At 53.7% G+C, this 19,430-nt stretch overlaps 1 protein-coding gene across 4 annotated transcripts; it reads left to right on the top strand.

Annotated features, from left to right (window-relative positions):
- The first annotated feature begins 383 nt into the window (after positions 1–383).
- TMEM240 (transmembrane protein 240) lies at positions 384–19,343 on the top strand. Of its 4 annotated transcripts, none has more exons than XM_036396425.2 (4): positions 384–868; positions 2,098–2,204; positions 11,378–11,586; positions 15,013–19,343. In XM_036396425.2, exons 2-4 carry the CDS (start codon positions 2,113–2,115, stop codon positions 15,159–15,161), a joined length of 450 nt encoding a protein of 149 aa, XP_036252318.1. In that variant the 5' UTR covers positions 384–868; positions 2,098–2,112; the 3' UTR covers positions 15,162–19,343. The 4 variants fall into 4 exon arrangements, 3 of the variants coding, with proteins under 3 accessions (XP_036252318.1, XP_036252317.1, XP_036252316.1); XM_036396424.2 differs by lacking the exon at positions 384–868 and adding an exon at positions 1,548–1,813; XR_008508781.1 differs by lacking the exon at positions 384–868 and having other exon boundaries at positions 1,869–2,204; positions 15,013–15,704; positions 15,750–19,343.
- The last annotated feature ends 87 nt before the right edge of the window (positions 19,344–19,430 follow it).

The raw sequence follows: 19,430 nt of genomic DNA, 5'->3' as shown, positions 1-19,430 counted from the left end.
GGACAAAGCTCTTTGTGTCACAGCCCTGCCGGGGTCCCTCCGCACCAGCCCGGCCTTTCGGGGGGGGCCAAGCGAGGGAGGATTTTCCCAGGGAGGATTTTCCCAGGGAGGATTTCCAGCCGGGCTGGGATTTGCTCCCCGCTCCAGGCGGCTCCGCTGCCTCCCTTTGCCCGCGGGGCCGCGACCCCCGCTCGGTGCCCGTGATCCCCGCTCGGTGCCCGTGATCTCCGCTCGGTTCCCGTGATCCCCGCTCGGTGCCCGTGATCTCCGCTCGGTGCCCTCAACCCCTGCTCGGTGCCCGCGACCCCCGCTCGGTTCCCGCGACCCCCGCTCGGTTCCCGCCACCCTCTGCTCGGTGCCCGCGACCCCCGCTCGGTTCCCGCGACCCCCGCTCGGTTCCCGCCACCCTCTGCTCGGTGCCTTCGATCCCTGCTCGGTTCCCACGATCCCCGCTCGGTGCCCTCGATCCCCGGCTCGGTGCCCTCGATCCCCGGCTCGGTGCCCTCGATCCCCGGCTCGGTGCCCGCGATCCCCGCTCGGTTCCCGCGCTCGGCGCGGGCGGAGGAGGCTCCGGGGGCAGCGCGGGGGAACGCGGGCCTCGCACCCCCGGCCCGCCCCGCTCCCAGCGCGGACCCCCGGGCGGAGAGAGCCCGGGGAGGGGTCCCGGAGGGGCAAAGGGGGCCGGGGCCGACCCCGGGCGGAGGAAGGGCGGGGTGAGGATGGCGTGTGGCTCTGGAAACGCGGCCAAGCGCCGCTGCCGGGGCTCGGCGTGCGGCTGCGGGGCGGGGGGAGCCCCGCAGGGCCGGCCCGCAGAGCTGGAGCCGCCGCTCGCCATGAGCCGCTCCCGGAGCAGCGCCTCCCCACGTAGGTAAATGCCCGGGGTGGGGAGGGGGCGGCCGGCGCTGCCTTGGGCGCATCTTCCCCATCGCTGCATCCCGCATCCCTCCCCTGCATCCCGCATCCCTCCCCCGAGCGGGGCCGGCCCGGGGGCTGCCCGCGGGGACAGCGCAGCCCCGAGCCGGGAGGGCTTGTGGGGCTGATTTTTTTTTTTTTTTTTTTTTTTTTTGGGGTGAAGGGGGGGTGAGGGTGGGCGCGGTGATTTGGAGGCTGGGGTATTTTATTTTATTTATTTTTCATCGCCGATTTTTATTTAGCGGCGCTCGGCGGCGGGGATGATTTTGGGGAGGGTCGGCGGGGAGGATGCGATGAGGCTCCCCCGGAGTGGGTGATTTTTTTGCAGCCTGCCTCCTCCTCCCCCAGCCTCTCCCCCCCACCCCGGCTTTGGCTGCCTCGCTTCCCAGTTGCTGCATGAAGGCTGTGCTTGCACCGGCGTGTGCCCGCTCCCGGAGCCGCGCACCCGCCGCCACCGCGGCCGGGGGGAGCCCGGGGCCGGAATTATTATTTTTATTTTTAATTTTTTTTAAAAATATTTTTTAATATTATTTTAATATTTTTAATTTTTTTCAAATTTTTTTAATTTTTTTTTTTTTTTTTTTTACCTATCACATCCATCCTTAGAATTACAAAATAATAACGCGGGCAGGGCAGGGCGCGGGAGCCCGCGGCAGCCCCGGCACGGGGGAGCGCTCGGTGCGCGGTGTGCGCGGGGGGCTCCGCGCCGCCCCGCCGCCCCCCGCCGCACCGCAGCGTGCGGGCAGCGAGCGCGATGCGCCCCGCGCTCGGCGCTGCGGAATAGCGCGGCCGCCGCTCCGCGGGCTGCGGGCGCACGGACCCGACCGCTGGCCGTTCCCTCTTGATGTCCATGAATGCAAACACCATGATTTTCATGATCCTGGGCGCCTCTATCGTTATGGTAAGAGATTTTTTGCTTATCTCCCCTCCCCATCCATGGTGTCCCCCCCCCCCCCCCCGCTTCCTCCTCCTCCTCCTCTCCATCAGCACCGCCACCCCCCCGCCTCCTTTCCACCTTCCCCCCGCGCTGTCCCTGAGCCCGAGCACCTCTGTGTGTGCGTGTGTGTCCCTCCACACACGCGTCTTTTCCTGATGACTGCTTCGGTGCCCGGCAATCAAACTGGAGTGGATGTTTTACCCCAGCGCCCAGAGCTGACCCCGTGCCTCGCTTGTGGGCTCTTACAGGCAATAGCTTGCTTGATGGACATGAACGCCTTGCTGGACAGATTTCACAATTACATCCTACCGCACCTCCGAGGGGAGGACCGAGTTTGTCACTGCAACTGTGGAAGGTGAGTTCTACCTGCAGAGCATCCCCCCTGCCCGCCCTGCCCACCTGGGGACGAGGTGACAGGGACAGGGTGGCAGCTGTGCCACCATTTCTGCATCCTGGCCGTGTCTCACCTTCCTCAGCAGCTCCTGCATGAGCAGGGTGAGGGAGTGGGGTGCTGTTTGTTGTTGTTTTTTTAAATTTGTTTTGTGTTTTTCTGGAAGAAGAGTTTTCTGCGGGCTTGGAAGTGCGTTTTCCTTTGTGTACAGGCATTTGGGAGCCCTGGGGGAGTGAGAAACTTTGATTTAAGCGTTTGTCATTGTGCCTTTTGTTGCCGATTGGGCCGTGTTGGTTCCCCAGCCTGTTTGTGGTCTGGGTGTTGCAGTTGGTGCTGGTTTTGTGGCTCAGAAATGGAATGGGGCTTGGCCCTGTCCAGGCTGGGATGTGGCCGCCTAGGACAGTCACTCGGAGGCTTTGCAATCAATCTTTGATCAGATTTTCATTCCCTGTGGCTTTTCCTGCTGGACACAGCACGCTGAAGAGGCCGGGCTGTGCTTCAGGAGTGCTGCCTCTGCTGTGCACAACTTTATGCCTGGACACAAACACCTTCCTCATCCTCCCAAGCAGCATCTCTGTGCCTTATCCCTGGAGTGCTCGGCTTGGAACTGGGATCTGCCTGCTCTGGAGTCTCCTCAGGCCCAGGGATGAACAGAATGATAAAAAAAATATATATGGGGAGGTGAATTTTGCCCTTCTCTGAGGGACTGCTCCTGGTGCTGCTCTGGACTCTGCTCAGGCCCAGAATTATAAAATATAAATACTGGGGAGGTGAATTCCACCCTGCTCTGTGGGACTGCTCTTCATGCTGCTCTGGAGTCTGCTCAGGCCCAGGGCTGAACAGAATTATAAAAATATAAATACTGGGGAGGCGAATTCTGCCCTGCTCTGTGGGATTGTTCCTGGTGCTGCTCTGGACTCTGTTTAGGCCCAAGGCTGAAGAGAATTATAAAAAAAATATATATATGGGGAGGTGAATTTTGCCCTTCTCTATAGGACTGTTCCTGGTGCTGCTCTGGAGTCTGCTCAGGCCCAGGGCTGACCAGAATTACAGAAATATAAAAATACTGGGGAGGTGAATTTCTCCCTGTTCTGAGGGACTGCTCCTGGTGCTGCTCTGGACTCTGCTCAGGCCCAGGGCTGAACAGAATTATAAAAATATAAATACTGGGGAGGTGAATTCTGCCCTGCTCTGTGGGATTGTTCCTCGTGCTGCTCTGGACTCTGTTCAGGCCTAGGGCTGAGCTCTGGGAAGTGAATTTCTCCCTGCTCTATGGGACTGCTCCTGGTGCTGCTCTGGACTCTGTTCAGGCCTAGGGCTGGACAGAATTATAAAAAAAATATAAACTGGGGAGGTGAATTTTGCCCTTCTGTGTGGGACTGTTCCTCATGCTTCTCTGGAGTCTGTTCAGGCCTAGAATTATAAAAAAAATACATATGGGGAGGTGAATTTTGACCTTCTCTGTAGGACTGGTTGTAGTTCCTGTAGTTCCTGGTGCTGCTCTGGAGTCTGCTCAGGCCCTGGGCTGAACAGAATGATAAAAAAATGCATATGGGGAGGAGAATTTGGTCCTGCTCTGTGGGACTGCTCCTGGTGCTGCTCTGGGCTCCGTTGAGGCCCAGGGCTGAGCTCTGGGAGGTGAATTTTGCCCTGCTCTGAGGGACTGCTCCTCATGCTGCTCTGGACTCTGCTCAGGCCCAAGGCTGAACAGAATTATAAAAATATAAATACTGGGAGGTGAATTTTGCCTTTCTGTGTGGGACTGTTCCTCATGCTGCTCTGGGCTGTGTTCAGGCCCAGAATTATAAACAAATACATATGGGGAGGTGAATTTTGTCCTGCTCCATGGGACTGTTCCTGGTGCTCCTCTGTTCAGGCCCAGGAGCAGCCAGGCCTGGGATGTGGCAGCACCCTCAGCTCCTGGGGCACCTCCTCTCAAGGCAAATTTCAAAGGCAGAAAACTTCCAGAGTGTCTCCCACTTGGTTTGGGCAAGGATTTGCTTTTTCTGAGCTGCTTTTTTTTTTTATTCCCTCGATGTTTTTCGCTAGTTTTGAGAGTTTTCCTCTGCCTCTCCCACCAGTTTTTCTGTTCCTGCTCCCAGCTGGCTTCAGTGCTGGTGGAAAGGAGCTGCTGGGGTGTTTGGAGTGGCTGAGCAGTGTCAGGGCTCTCTGAGTGTCCCCTGTGCCCAGGGCTGAGGAGGTGCCAGGGTCACCCCTCTGAGCTCCCTCTGTGCCTGCAGAGCTCTTGGGGCACAGAACCCGGCCCTGGCACTGCCCACAAACACCACGGGGTCATTTCCTGGAGAGGGCACAAAAAAACCTCCCCAGACTGCCGAGACTGGATGGGAGAGGAGACAAAAATCAGAGTTTATCCTTTGCCTCAGGCGTGTGGGAGCAGAGGCTCCTGCCCACAGAAAGAGCTCAGGAGGCTCTGAGAGCTGCCTGGGAGCTGCTCCTCGCCGAGCAGGAGATCCCAAACCCCTCCCTGGGCTGTGCCACCCTGTGCTGAGCTCTGCCACCCTGTGCTGACCCCCAGGAGATCCCAAACCCCTCCCTGGGCTGTGCCACCCTGTGCTGAGTCTGTCCTTCAGGACCAGGAGATCCCAAACCCTTTCTGGGCTGTGCCACCTCTTTGTCCTGCCCTGCTGCCCCCCTGGTCCTGCCAGGAGATCCTAAAACCCTCTCTGGGCTGGGCAACCTTGAGCTGAGCTCTGCCCTGCAGGACCAGGAGATCTCAAACCCTTCCCTGGGCTCTGCCACCCTCATCCTGAGCTTTTTCCTGCCCTGTTGTCCCCCTGGCACCACCAGGAGATCCCAAACTTCCCTCTGGGCTCTGCCACCTCTTTTTCCTGCCCTGCTGCCCCCCTGGTCCTGCCAGGAGATCCCAAACCCTTCCCTGGGCTGTGCCACCCTCACGTTGAGCCCTGCCCTGCCCTGGCAGGACCAGGAGGTCCCAAACCCTTCCTGGGCTGTGCCACCTCTTTGTCCTGCCCTGCTGCCCCCCTGGCAGCCTTTGGAGCCCTCTGGTTTCCAGGCTGTGCCCTGTGAGAGCTGCCCAGGAGCCCTGAGCCCAGCCCTGGGCCGGGAGCGGCTCCCCCAGGCTGGGCTGGGTCCTGGAGCCTCCTGGCAGGGCTTGATGAAGAAAAGGAAACTGAATTTGCCAAAAAGCAGAGGGGAGGGAGGAGGAGGGAGCTGCAGCTCGGTGTTGGTGCAGGAAGGGATGGGGAAAATCAGGAAATGTGGCAGAAATGGGAGGGAAGGAGGAATTGGGATGGGTGGATGGAGATTGATGGGCTGGGCTGGGCTGCTGCAATTAATGATCTCCCTCTGCCCCAGCCTGGGTCACAGTGCTGGGCAGACCCAATAACTCAGGCAGAAAGGTTTCCCTTCCCCTCCCCTCCCTTCCCCTCCTCTCCCCTCCTCTCCTGGTTGTCTCCTGCCTCAGGGTGGAGCTGTCCTGCAGCCAGGCTGGGTGTGAGCCCAGGCCCTGGCAGTGCCCTCCAGGAGGGGCTGGGGCTGTGTGCCAGCTGTGCCAGCTGTGCCAGGGCCGTGGGAGAGCATCCCCAGCTGGGAAAACTCTGCTGAGCCCTTCCAGGCTGCCCTGGCTCCATCCTCAGCCTGGATCCTCAATCCTCTGGCACTGGGATGGCCCTGCCAGGTCCCAGCTCCCCTTTGAGAGTCTCCTGTCCCTGTGCCCAGGATTTGCTGTTGGTCCCTGGGGTGCTGGCAGGCAGCAGCACCAGCTGGGCCCAGGCTGTGCCCACGTCCTGGGGGCTCTGGGGTCACCCAGGGGCACGGCCAGCAGGGCACTCCCCCCATTTCTGTCCCCCCATTTCTGCCCCTCAATTTCTGTCCCCCCATTTCTGCCCCTAAATTTCTGCCCCTAAATGTCTGCCCCTCAATTTCTGCCCCTCAATTTCTGTCCCCCCATTTCTGTCCCCCCATTTCTGCCCCTCAATTTCTGCCCCTCAATTTCTGTCCCCCCATTTCTGCCCCTCAATTTCTGTCCCCTCATTTCTGTCCCTCAATTTCTGCCCCTCAATTTCTGCCCCTCAATTTCTGTCCCCCCATTTCTGTCCCTCAATTTCTGTCCCTGGGATTTCTGTCCCCTAATTTCTGTCCTTCAGTTTCTGTCCCCCCATTTCTGCCCCTCAATTTCTGCCCCTCACTTTCTGTCCCTCAGTTTCTGTCCCCTGTGGAAGCTCCAGCACAGCCAGGGTGGGCACAGCTCGGGGGGCCCTGGGGTCCCCTCCTGGGGCTCAGGGGTACCAGGGCTGGGGCTGTTTGTGTCAGTTCATGCCAGGAGGGATTTTTGGGAGGTGCTTTTGAGGTCCAGGTGTCAGGAGGGAGCTGTGGTGTGTTGGTGATCTCAGGGGTCCCAGGACGAGGGAAGAGATGAGAATCTTGACTCCATGTTTCAGAAGGCTGATTTATGATTTTATTGTATATATTTATGATATATATTATATTTATGATATATATTTTATTAAAAGAAAACGATATATTAAAACGATACTGAAAGAATAGAAGAAAAGGATTTCATCAGAAGGCTTGGAAGGAATAGAAAGGAATGATTATAGAATCTTGTGACTCTCAGAGAGTCCGAGACAGCTGGGCTGTGATTGGCCATTGATTAAAAACAACCACATGAGACCAATCAAAGATGAACCTGTTGCATCCCATAGCAGCAGATAATTCTTGTTTTTCTTTTCCTCTGAGGCTTCTCAGCTCCTCAGGAGAAAAAAAATCCTGGCAAAAGGATTGTTCAGAAAATATCATGGTGACACTGTGGCACCTGTGCTTTCCTTGTGTGTTTGATGGGGAGGTGAACACAGGTGTAGGATTCTAAATTAGCAATTTAAATGATAACCCAAAAATGAAAACCCTATAAATGATAACCCTAAAATGATAACCCTAACCCTAACCTTACTCCAATAATATTAACAAAACTACCATAGGATGACACAACTCATCAAAGATCCCATTTGCAGTTAGTGACCACCCAAAGATCACATCCCCCCAGTGGTGACTGGCATTTTGTTTTATTCTTTGCAGGATTTTGGTGATTTCTTTTGTGCCTTTGGATAGAGCTGGAGTGGCTGCCCTGGCCTGGGGCTGCCTGCAGCTGCCCAGGTGCCCAAATTCGCAGTTTTTGGGGTGCTCTGAGCCTCTGTTTGCAGCCTGAGTGAGCCTGGGCTGGGCAAGCTCTGCTGCCTGCTCTGGTGGCTGAGCTGGGCGTTCCCGTGGGCTCTGAGAGGTGACAAATGTGTCACCTGTGCAGGTGAGGTGCCGCCACCAGGCTGGGCTGGGTTTTCCCTCTCCAGAGCAGCAGAGCAGGGAGGGCAGAGCTGCCAGCACCCCCCAGGGCATGGGAGAGCAATGCTGGGGAAGGGGAGCTGGGCTGGGGGGCACCAGGACAGAGCCAAGGGTGGCACCTGGACACGGCTGGGGGTGACAGGGACACCTCCTGGGGCACTTCTGGCTCAGGAAAGGGCGGCGGCAGCCAGGGGTGACAGCCACAGGTGACAACGAGCATTGACAGTCGGGGGCAACAGGGAGGGGAGGCAGCCACGCTCCCTGCAGGGATGTGGCAGCTGCAGCAGATCCCTGGGGCAGCTTGGCACCCTCCATGCCAGCCTGTGGCGGCTCCAGGCTGTGCCAACCCCCGTGCCAGACTCTCCCAAACCCCTGTGCCAGCCTCTCCCAAACCCCTGTGCCAGCCTCTCCCAAACCCCTGTTCCAGGCTGTGCCAACCCCTGTGCCAGGCTCCAAACCCTGTGCCAGCCTCTCCCAAACCTCAGGCTGTGCCAACCCCTGTGCCAGCATCTCCCAAACCTCTGTTCCAGGCTGTGCCAACCCCTGTGCCAGGCTCTCCAAACTCCTGTGCCAGGCTCTCCAAACCCCAGGCTCTCCCAAACCCCTGGGTCAGGCTGTGCCAACCCTGTGCCAGGCTCTCCAAACCCCAGGCTCTCCAAACCCTGTTCCAGGCTCTCCAAACCCTGTTCCAGGCTCTCCAAACCCTGTGCCAGGCTCTCCGAACCCCAGGCTCTCCCAGGTTCCGGTGCCAGGCTCCCAGCCCCGTTCTGGGCACCGTGCCCGTGCTGGGACCGGCCGGGGCTGCTCGGAGCGGCCCCAGGCTCGGGCAGGGAGGGGTCGGGGGTGGCGCTGCCTCCCCCAGCCCCGCCCGGATCAGCCCCAAAGCCCGGGAAGGGCTGGTCCGGCCGGGATGTGGCAGCTGCGGCGGGAGCTGGGCCGTGATGTCACTGTCACCTGCCGCGAGGGAGCGGGGCTGAGCCGGAGCATCGGCGCCTCCCCGTCCCTGTCCCTGTCCCTGTGCCCGTCCCTGTCCCCGTCCCTGTGGCTGCGCCCGTCCCTGTCCCCATCCCTGTCCCCATTCTTGTCCCTGTCGCTGTCCCTATCCTTGTCCCCATCCCTGTCCCCCATTGCTGTCCCCATCCCTGTTCTCTGTCCCTGTTCCCATTCCTGTCTCTCTCCTTATCCCCGTCCCCATCACGGTCCCCATCCTTGTCCCTGACCCCGCCCCTCTCCCCCATCCCTGTCCCCGTCCCTATCGCTGTCCCCTCCCCATCGCTGTCCCCATCCCCGTCCCCATCCCCGTCCCTGTCGCTGTCCCCGTGTCCCAGCCCCGGTGTCTCTCCGTGCTGTGGCTGCAGCAGCAGCAGCGGTGGTGGCGCTCACCCAAGGTCACCGCAGGGGACAATAGCGCTGGGGACAGAGCCCGAGCCTCCCGTGTGGCACAGCCTGGCCTGGGGACACCGGGCAGACACACGGACCGTCCGTCTGTCTGTCTGTCTGTCTGTGTGTCACCCGAGCCGGAGAGCAGGGCAGAGCCAGCCCCGCCGGGAGCTCCTGGCCCAGCTGGGCTGGGATTCCTGTCCCTCAATTTCTGCCCCTCATTTCTGCCCCTCAATTTCTGCCCCTCAATTTCTGCCCCTCAATTTCTGTCCCTGGGATTGCTGTCCCTCAATTTCTGTCCCTGGGATTTCTGTGTCTGGGATTGCTGTCCCTCAATTTCTGTCTCAGGAATTTTTGTCCCTCAATTTCTGTCCCTGGGATTTCTGTGTCTGGGATTCCTGTCCCTCAATTTCTGTCCCCTGTGGAAGCTCCAGCACAGCCAGGGTGGGCACAGCTTGGGATGTTTTGGGATCCCCCCGGGTGGGCGCAGCTGAGGACAGGAGGTGGCACAGGGTGACCCGGCAGCAGCTGGGGCTGCCCAGGAATTGCCCTCAGGAATTGTTCGGTTCCTCCTTCTCTTGTAAATAATCATGGGCAGAGCCCAGGGCACGAGTGGCACCTCTGTCACGGGGATTTGGGGACAGTGGGACATGGGAAACGTGTGCAGGGATTTGGGAAATCATGGACAATGGGAGATGTGAGTTCTGTGCGGGGATTTGGGGACAGCGGGAGATGTTTAATCACAGGCAGAACCTGGGGCAGGGATCTGGGGACAGTGGCACACGGGAAGTGCTTGCCTGTGCCCATGGCACCCCTCCCATTCCTTTTGGGGTCCCCTCTCCCCCCTGCCGCCCCTGCCCGGATTTCCCAGTGCCCGAGGAGGGACAATCCCAGTTCCCAACTGGGCGGCACCGGGAGCAGAGCTGCCCCCAGAGCTGCCACCCCCTGTCCCTGCCCTGTCCCGTGACAGTGGGGGCTGGCGGGGCTGTCGCCACCCTGGAGCCGGTGCCAGCCCCGTGCCAGCCCCGTGCCAGCCCCGTGAGGGCATGGCTGGGACTGGGGCTCTTTTGGGAAGGTTCTTGGAGTGCAGCTTTGTTTGTGTCAATATTTGGACGTTTCTCAGGCGTGATTATGGAGCAACCTGAGCCTCATGAATATTCAGAGGCCTCGGGGACTGCCTCGCTCTGCTCTGTGTGACAGGGACAGGGACACAGGGAAAGGGACAGGGACAGAGACAGGGACAGGGGGACAAGGCCGGGGACACAGGGACGGGCACTGGGGACACTGGGCACGGCTGGCACAGCCTGAACTGGGGGCACTGGGGGTGCCAGGGCTGTGCTGGTGGAGGGCACCTGGGGCTGGACATCACCTGGATGGGTGTGTGGTCACTCCTGGGCAGGGACAGTGCCACCTGTGCCCACTGGGGAGGGGCAGTTTTGGGGTTTCTGTTTGGGTTTTTGTTTGTCTTTGCGGGTTTGGTTTGTTTGTTTGTTTTAAATAATAATAACAATAATAACAATAATAACAATAATAACAATAATAACAATAATAATAATAACCATTACAGCCAATAAGGATAAAAGGCCTGGGCTCGGGGATTTTTATTCTTTCCCTCCTTTTCCATGCTTTCCTCTCTGCTGCCGGCAGCACAAAGAGCCAGGGCAGCCCTTCTGCTGCTGGAGATAGTGGGAAGAACTGGAAGAAAAACCAAAATAAGAATTTCCACTGAGTTTTGCCGGTTTTTGCCCAGGCACCTTGTGCACTACTTGTGCTTTCCCTCCTTTTCTTGCTTTCCTCTGTTGCCAGGGCCCCTTCTGCTGCTGGGGATGGTGAGAGAAAAACCAAAATAAGAGTTTTCACTGATTTTTTCCCCTTTTAAACCCAATTTTTGGCCAGGCACCTTGTGCACTACTTGTGCTTTCCCTTTTTTTTGTGCTTTCTCCTTTTCCATGCTTTCCTCTCTGCTGGCAGCAGCACAAAGAGCCAGGGCAGCCCTTCTGCTGCTGGGGACGGTGGGAGAAACTGGAAGAAAAACCAAAATAAGGGTTTGCACTGATTTTTCCCCTTTCTGCCCAATTCCTGGCAGGCACCACATGCACGATGTGATCCCATACTTGTGCTTTCCCTCCTTTCTCATGCTTTCCTCTCTGTTGCCAGCAGCACAAAGGGCCAGGGCAGCCCTTCTGCTGCTGGGGATGGTGGGAAGAACTGGGAAAAAAAAAAAACAAATAAGAGTTTTCACTGATTTTCGCCCATTTCTGCCCTGGTTTTGCCCAGGCACTCTGTGCACTGCTTGTGCTTTCCCTCCTTTTTTATGCTTTCCTCTGCTGCCAGCAGCACAAAGAGCCAGGGCAGCCCTTCTGCTGCTGGGGACGGTGGGATAGAAACCAAAAGAAGAGTTTTGACCGATTGTTGCCGTTTTCCGCCCCGTTTTCGCCCAGGCACCACGTGCACTACGTGATCCCCTACGACGGGGACCAGTCGGTGGTGGACTCCTCGGAGAATTACTTTGTGACCGACAATGTGACCAAGCAGGAGATCGACCTCATGCTGGGGCTGCTGCTGGGCTTCTGCATCAGCTGGTTCCTGGTGTGGATGGACGGCGTCCTGCACTACGCCGTGCGCGCCTGGCGCGCCAGCCGCCGATACGGTACGGGCCCCGCACGCCGCTTCATCTTCATCAGCATCTTCATCATCTGCTGCTCCTCCTCCTCATCTGCTGCTCCTCCTCCTCATCTTCTGTTCTTCTTCCTCATCTTCTGTTCTTCTTCCTCATCTTTCTCGTCTTCTGCTCTTCTTCCTCCTCTTCAGCATTGTTCTCATCTTCATTGTCTTCTCATCATCTCCTCCTCTTCATCTTCCTCCTCATCGTCTTCTCATCTTCTTCATCTTCATCATCTTCGCATCATCTCTTCCTCTTCATCATCTTCCTCCTCATCGTCTTCTCATCTTCCTCATCTTCATCGTCTTCTCATCATCTCCTCCTCTTCGTCATCTTCCTCCTCGTCGTCTTCTCATCTTCATCATCTTCCTCCTCATCTTCTCCTCTTCCTCTTCCTCATCTTCCTCATCATCTTCTCATCTTCATCATCTTCCTTCTCACCTTCACCATCTTCATCATCTTCTCATCTTCTTCATAATCATCTTCATCTTCTCATCATCATCTTCTCACCTTCTTCATCTTCATCACCTTCTTCCTCCTCATCTCCCTCATCATCTTCTCCTCTTCCTCATCTTCATCAACTTCCTCATCTTCATAATTTTCATCACCTTCATCATCTTCATTACCTACATCATCTTCCTCCTAATCTTCATCCTCCTCCTCATCTTCTCCTCTTGCTCCTCATCTTCTCCTCCTCTTCTTCTCCTCTTCCTCCACATCCTCCTCATCTTCCTCATCATCTTCTCATCTTCCTCATCTTCTCCTCTTCCTTCCCTTCCTCAGCTTCCTCCTCATCTTTTCTTCTTCATCATCTTCCTCCTCCTCTTCCTCCTCCTCTTCCTCCTCCTCTTCCTCCTCCTCTTCCTCCTCCTCTTCCTTATCTTTGTCCTCGTCTTCTCTTCATCATCTTCCTCATTTTCCTCATCTTCATCATCCTCCTCCTCATCTTCTCCTCTTCCTCCTCCTCCTTCTCTTCATCCTCCTCTTCCTCCTCCTCTTCTCCTTTTCGTCCTCCATTATTCCCATTCCCAATCCCATTCCTATTTCCATTTTCATTCCCATTCCATTCCCATTTCCATTATTTCCATTATTTCCCTTCCCATTTCCATCCCTTCCCACCCCTCACCCCTGGCCAGATGTGGAGAGGTTTTTACTCACTTGTGTCATCAAAAACAAAAACCTTGGGCACAGTTGCCAGGTTTGGAGCAGTAAAATCCTGAATTAACCCCAAGAAGGACCAGCAGCCCCTTCAGAGCCTCCCTCTGCCCCATTCCCCCCTCAGCCCGTGGGTTTTCGTATTTGGAGGAGATAAAAATGACAGGAAAATTAGGGAATGACTGGAAATTCCCTCCAAATGTGCCAAAAAATCTCATTTCTCCAACCCCTGACTGATGGTGCTGCTAAACCCAGCTCAGGGAAAGGAGCAGCAGGAAGATTTATCTGCAGGCCCATAAGAAATTCTCATTAGAAACGTGCAGTCTCTTTCTAAAAACTCAGATAAAAATGAAATTAATTTCCCATTAATCTTCCCAAACCCCAGCAGGCTCCAGGAGCCGTTTCTGAGCTGGGATTCTGATTTTCCTGGGAGATTTCAGCCTCTGAGAAGCAATTCTGGGGCTGTGACTCCTGATTTCACCAGAGATCAGAGCAGGGCTGCCAGGAGCTCTCCTGGAGCTGGGATCACCTGCCCCTTGTGATGGGAGGCTTTTATTTTTAGTAATTCATTTAGTGGTTTATTTTTAGTAATTATTTAGTGTTTTTTATTTTTAGTAATGAATTTCGTATTTTATTTTTAGTAATTATTTAGTATTTTTTATTCTTAGCAATTATTTAGTAGTTTATTTTAGTAGTTTATTTAGTAATTTAGTAGTATTATTTAGTAGTTTATTTTTAGTAATTAATTTACTATTTTAAACATTTTTAGTAATTTAGTATTTTATTTTTAATAATCAATTTCTATTTTACTTTTAGTAATTAATCTCATATTTTATATTTAGTAAGTACTTAGTATTTTCTATTTTTAGTAATGAATTTCATATTTTATATTTAGTAATTACTTAGTATTTGAAACGTGTATTAATTACTATATTTCTTATAAATACTATTATTATGAACTATTAATACAAACCTATATAGCATATAAAATATTAATTATTATAAATTACAATTATAATATTTATTATTACAAAGTGTTAATATATGTAATATAAGATATATTATATATTACATTGTACAATATAATATATAATATATAATATATAATATATAATATATAATATATAATATATAATATATAATATATAATATATAATATATAATATATAATATATAATATATTGTATGTTATATATTATATATTATATATTATATATTATATATTATATATTATATATTATATATTATATATTACATATTATATATTATATAAGATTATATATATGATATATTATATATAATGTTTAATATATAATTATATAATATATATTATATAAGGTATAAATTATAATTTAGCAATTAGTATAAATATTATTACAAATTATTACTATAAAATATAATATGAGATAAAATATTACTTATTATACATTTTCAATTATAAATATTATCTAACATAGAGAATATTAATTAGTATAAATTTTTAATCAGTGTAAATATTAGAAAATATAATCTTATCCTTTAGTCAAGGTGTAGAATGAATTCTCAAGCTTGGAGAATTCCCCCAGGGTGACCCTGGGGGTGCCAGGAGGAGGGAGGAGAAGCAGCAGAGCTGCCCTGGCTGTGCTGGCAGGGGGACGAGGGGCTGGGCTGGGGACAGTGAGCCCTGGGGACACAGAATCCTGGGGACACAGAGCCCTGGGGACACAGAATCCTGGGGACAAGGAGCTCTGCTGGGGACACCCTGAGCCCTGGGGACACAGAGCCCTGGGGACACAGAGCTTTGGGGACACAGCCCTGGGGACACCCAGAGCCCTGGGCACACAGAGCTTTGGGGACACAGAGCTTTGGGGACACAGCCCTGGGGACACCCAGAGTCCTGGGCACACAGAGCTTTGGGCACACAGAGCTCTGGGGACACAGCCCTAGGGTCACCCAGAGCCCTGGGCACACAGAGCTCTGGGCACACAGAGCTTTGGGCACACAGAGCCCTGGGGACACAGAGCTTTGGGGACACAGCCCTGGGGACACCCAGAGTCCTGGGCACACAGAGCTTTGGGCACACAGAGCTTTGGGGACACAGCCCTGGGGACACCCAGAGCCCTGGGCACACAGAGCCCTGGGCACACAGAGCTTTGGGGACACAGCCCTGGGGACACATGCAGAGCCCTGGGGACACCCAGAGCCCTGGGCACACAGAGCCCTGGGGACACGCAGAGCCCGGGGGGGTGACAGGGCTGACGCTGGTGTCCCTCGTTGCAGACACGCCCTGGTGGTGGATCCCCAGGCTGTGTAAGCTGAAGGAGCTGCGCAAGCGCCACCCTCGGCAGTACGAGGAGCCCACGGGGAACATGGTGCACATCAAACAGAAGCTCTACCACAACGGGCACCCCAGCCCGCGGCACCTGTGAGGGACTGCAGCGCCTCCGAACCACAGCCGGGACTCCTCTTCCTCACGGGACAGCCGCTGCTCTGCTCCCGGGCCAGCTGGGGACACGGATTGTCGCGGTTTTGTCGGGATGGCCGCGGGTGGACGCGCAGCCATGCACAACCAGAGCCGGGGCTGGGCGCTCTGCAGCCGAGGCTTTGCACTGTGTTCCACATTTTATTGTCAGACTGGTGTAAATATGTAAAAAAAAAAAAAGAAAAAAAAGCAGACAAACAACAACAACAACAACAAAAGATTTGCATTATAATTTCAACCCTCATCTCATTTTCCTGGCTGTCCTGCACATCCTGCTGGGAATGGTGGCCGAGGGGATGGAGGTGGGACAGCAGCAAGAAGACGCAAAGTGTCTCCTCCAGGAGCTCCAGCCCCACAAAATTTCTTTGCTCCTTTGGCTGCTCTGACCCTCCCATGGCTACAAGGGCCTGGCTGGTCACAGGTTTGGATGGGGGAAGGCACAGAGTCCCCTTTTTGGGGTTTCTGGGGTTTGTTTTGCTTTGGTTCACAGGTTTCACAGAGTCCCCTTTTTGGGGTTTTTTGCTTTGGTTCACAGGTTTGGATGGGGGAAGGCACAGTGTCCCCTTTTTGGGTTTTTTTGGGGTTTTTTTTTTACTTTTGTTCATGTTCTGGAGTTGCTGTGGGGGAAGGAAGGGCTGGGGATGGGTCAGGGTTTGTGTTTGCATTGCTGCCCTCTGAACCTGCCTAAAGCACGCCCACCTCAGAGCCAGGGGACAGGGGCTGCTGCTGTGGTGGCACCTTTGGAGGTGGCTCCTTTGGAGGTGGCACTTTTGGTGGTACCTTTGGTGCTGGCATCTTTGGAGGTTACACCTTTGGAAGGGGACCTTTGGTGGTGGCACCTTTGGTGGTGGCACCTTTGGTGACACCTCTGGTGCTGGCATCTTTGGTGGTGGCACTTTTGGTGGCGGCACCATCACACCCCCAGCCCTTGCCTGGGAAAAAAGGAGCTGCTCTGTCCTCTTCCTGTAGGGTGAGCCTGGTTAAAACACCCCAAAAACCCCAAAACCCAGCAGAGAGGGGGCCCTGAGCAGGGTGAGCCTGGTTAAAACACCCCAAAAACCCCAGAGAGCAGCAAGAGGGGACCCTAAGCAGCTTCTTGTAGGGTGAGCCTGATTAGAACACCCCAAAAGCCTGGTTAAAACACCCCAAACCCCAAAAACCCGGCACAGAGGGAGCCCTGAGCAGGGTGAGCCTGGTTCAAACACCCCAAAAACCTGGTTAAGATACCCCCAAACCCCAAAGAGCAGCAAAAGAGGGTCCTGAGCGGGGTCAGCCTGGTTCAAACACCCCAAAACCCCAAAGAGCAGCAAGAGGGGTCCCTGAGCAGCCTCACCCCTGCTGCACCCCCTTCTTGTGGGGCTGGGCTTTGGGGACACACAGACACCCAGAACAAACCCCAAACCACAGACACCCAGAGCAAACCCCAAAACCACAGACACCCAGAGCAAACCCCAAACCACAGACACCCAGAACAAACCCCAAAACCACAGACACCCAGAGCAAACCCCAAACCACAGACACCCAGAGCAAACCCCAAAACCACAGACACCCAGAGCAAACCCCAAACCACAGACACCCAGAACAAACCCCAAAACCACAGACACCCAGAGCAAACCCCAAAACCACAGACACCCAGAGCAAAACCCCAAACCACAGACACCCACAGCAAACTCCTCCCCACACACCCCAAATGTCCCCAGAGTTGAGCCCAGGTGTGAGGAAGCTCCAAAGTGGTTTTGTGGCGCTGCTCCTGTGTGGCTTTTGGGGTCTGATCTTTTGGGATCAAGGCTCTGGAGGCAGCGTCCCCACCCCAAAACCTCCTTTAGGGCCTGCAGGAGCAGCTGGGGGGGTTTTGGGGTGTTTTATCCTGTCCTGGGATTTGTGAGCAGGGATGAAGGAGGGAAATGCCATCCCCAGAAATCTGAGAACCCTCAATATTTCCCTTCCTTTCATCTTTTTGTATCCAGTGGGATGGTGCAGAAAAAGGGGAAAAAACCCAAAACTGAAGGATGCTGAGCATTGCCAGAAAAATCTCTTTTTTTTTTCCATGGATTCCATGACTCTCTCAGTGGCCTCCTGCTGTTTGATGGCAGGGAAAAGGACACTCCAACTCCTGCTCTTCCTCCCTGCTCCACTTTCTGTGTTTTGGGGTCATTTTTTAATTTCCTACGCCCAGTTCAGTTAATTACAAGCCCCCCAAACTGCCCAAATATTCCCATTTTTCTGCCATTCCCACTTTTGCTATTCCCTAGTGCCTCTTGTCTTGGAGCCCCAGGTTTTTTCTGGACCTCAATAATTGCCTGGTGCATATTTGTGTCTGTCTGTCTGTCTGTCTGTCTGTCATTCCTGGCCGTGATGTCCAAAATTCCTTAGGATCTAAGGAATAACTTTTCCTTGAGCAGTTATCAACAAGTGGGGACAGCATTTTGTAGGGGAGAAAATTCCATTGGGATTAGGACAAAATATTGAGCCCCTGGGACTGGTTATGTAAAAAAAAGGGGGAGAAAAAAGCACTTTAAATCAAAATTTCCACTGACTAAACTCAGACTGAATGTAAAGCCTGGCTCTGCCCTGCTCTAGAAGCTGAGCTTGTTTGAAATATTAAAAATTTAAGCAGAAATATTAAAAATTAGGCAGCTGGAAAGGCTGAAGTGGTGGCTCACACCTGTTAGGGTTGATCCGGCTGATCCGTGGCAAAATTCCACAAAAATTTGAGGATCTGGAAGAGGGGGGGAAAATTTTTTTCTACATAATAAAAATGTTCCTGTTGTATAAAAAGAGATTTTGAAAAAAAAAAAACAACAACATGACAAGAGGGAAGCAGAGGAGGGGAAGAAGAGGAGAGGGAAGGAGAGAGGGAAACAGGAGAGGAAGGAGAAGAGGAAAGGGAAGGAGAGGAGAGGAAGAGGAGGAGAGGAAACAGGAGAAGGAAGCAGAGGAGAAAAGAGAGGAGAGGAAGTAAAGGAGAGGAAGGAGAGGAAGCAGAGAGGGAAGTAGAGGAGAGGAAGGAGAGGAAATAAAGGAGAGGAAGAAGAGAAAAGGGAAGCAGAGGAGAGGAATTAAAGGAGAGGAAGAAGAGGAGAGGAAGAAGAGGAAAGGGAAGAAGAGAGGAGAGGAAGCAGAGAGGGAAGCAGAGGACAGGAAGCAGAGGAGAGGAAGGAGAGGAAGAAGAGGAGAGGAAAGCAGAGAAGAGGGAGCAGAGGAGAAGAGGAGAGGAAGTAAAGGAGTGGGAAGCAGAAGAGAGGAAGGAGGAGAAGGAAGCAGAGAAGGAGACAGAGGAGAGGAAGCAGAGGAGAGGAAGCAGAAGAGAAGGAGAGGAAGAAGGAAGGAGAGGAAGCAGAGGAGAGGAAGCAGAGGAGAGGAAGAAGAGGAGAGGAAGCAGAAGAGAAGGAGAGGAAGCAGAGGAGAGGAAGCAGAGGAGAGGAAGAAGAGGAGAGGAAGCAGAGGAGCCAGGAGGAGCTGCCCAGCCCAGCTGGGCTGTGGGGCCCTGCTGTGTGTCCGTGTGTCCTGAGCTCTGTCTGTGTCTCTCTGTCCCCTGCATGGACCTGTCCTCCCTCTGGCACCCCCGTTTCTGTCCCCAGGGGTCCCCAGCCCCTCCTGGCTCTCCCAGCAGGGTGAGCCCAGGCCCTGCTCTCACTGGGGAGGATTTTCACCCCTGGAGCACCAGGACAGAGCCTGCAGTGCTGCTTGCCCTGGTTCCCATCCTTTTATTTCTTTTTTCCTGCACACAAACCACTTCTGCATGCATCAGGCAGGGAGAGGCACAGCCCAGACTCTACCAGAGAGATCCAACTCTGCTCTGGGTCTATCACAGAATCATCTCTACTGTGGTTGAAAAGCAATAATAATGGCTCATTTTTATTTTTTATCAAATAAAACTTGCACAGGCAGATTTCAGCCAGGGCTTTGTGCTCTCCAGCCTGTGCTGAAGGGAGCAGCTGAAGGTGCAGAGAGCTTGGGCTGGGGGAGGCAATAGAAAAAAGCACACTGTGATTTATTTTGGGTCAACAAGTGAGTGTACTTCAGCCATTCCTTCCCTTTCAAGAAGATGTTTGTATCATAGAGAACCAGTTCAGCTCCTGGAACTAAGCCCATCCTTTGCTGTTTGTCAGTAAAATAGTTTTTTGCATGTTTTGCATCTGAGTGTTTTTTTTTTCCCCAACCCTCTGAAGTCAGTGATTCCCTGTGGGAGCAGCAGCTCCCCAGCTTTTGGGCA

The sequence above is a fragment of the Molothrus ater genome, chromosome 23 (assembly GCF_012460135.2).
Source record: "Molothrus ater isolate BHLD 08-10-18 breed brown headed cowbird chromosome 23, BPBGC_Mater_1.1, whole genome shotgun sequence".
NCBI classification, from domain to species: Eukaryota; Metazoa; Chordata; class Aves; order Passeriformes; family Icteridae; genus Molothrus; species Molothrus ater.
The sequence above is the reverse complement of the archived record's forward strand: the minus strand, read 5'-3'. Positions and strand labels throughout refer to the sequence as shown.

Bases quoted from the DNA above. Each gene is read 5' to 3' on its own strand.
- TMEM240 (XM_036396423.2), top strand. From the start codon at position 2,005: ATGACTGCTTCGGTGCCCGGCAATCAAACTGGAGTGGATGTTTTACCC. The intron at 2,205-11,377 runs GTGAGTTCTACC...GTTTTCGCCCAG, and splicing joins TGTCACTGCAACTGTGGAAG to GCACCACGTGCACTACGTGA. The intron at 11,587-15,012 runs GTACGGGCCCCG...CCCTCGTTGCAG, and splicing joins GCGCGCCAGCCGCCGATACG to ACACGCCCTGGTGGTGGATC.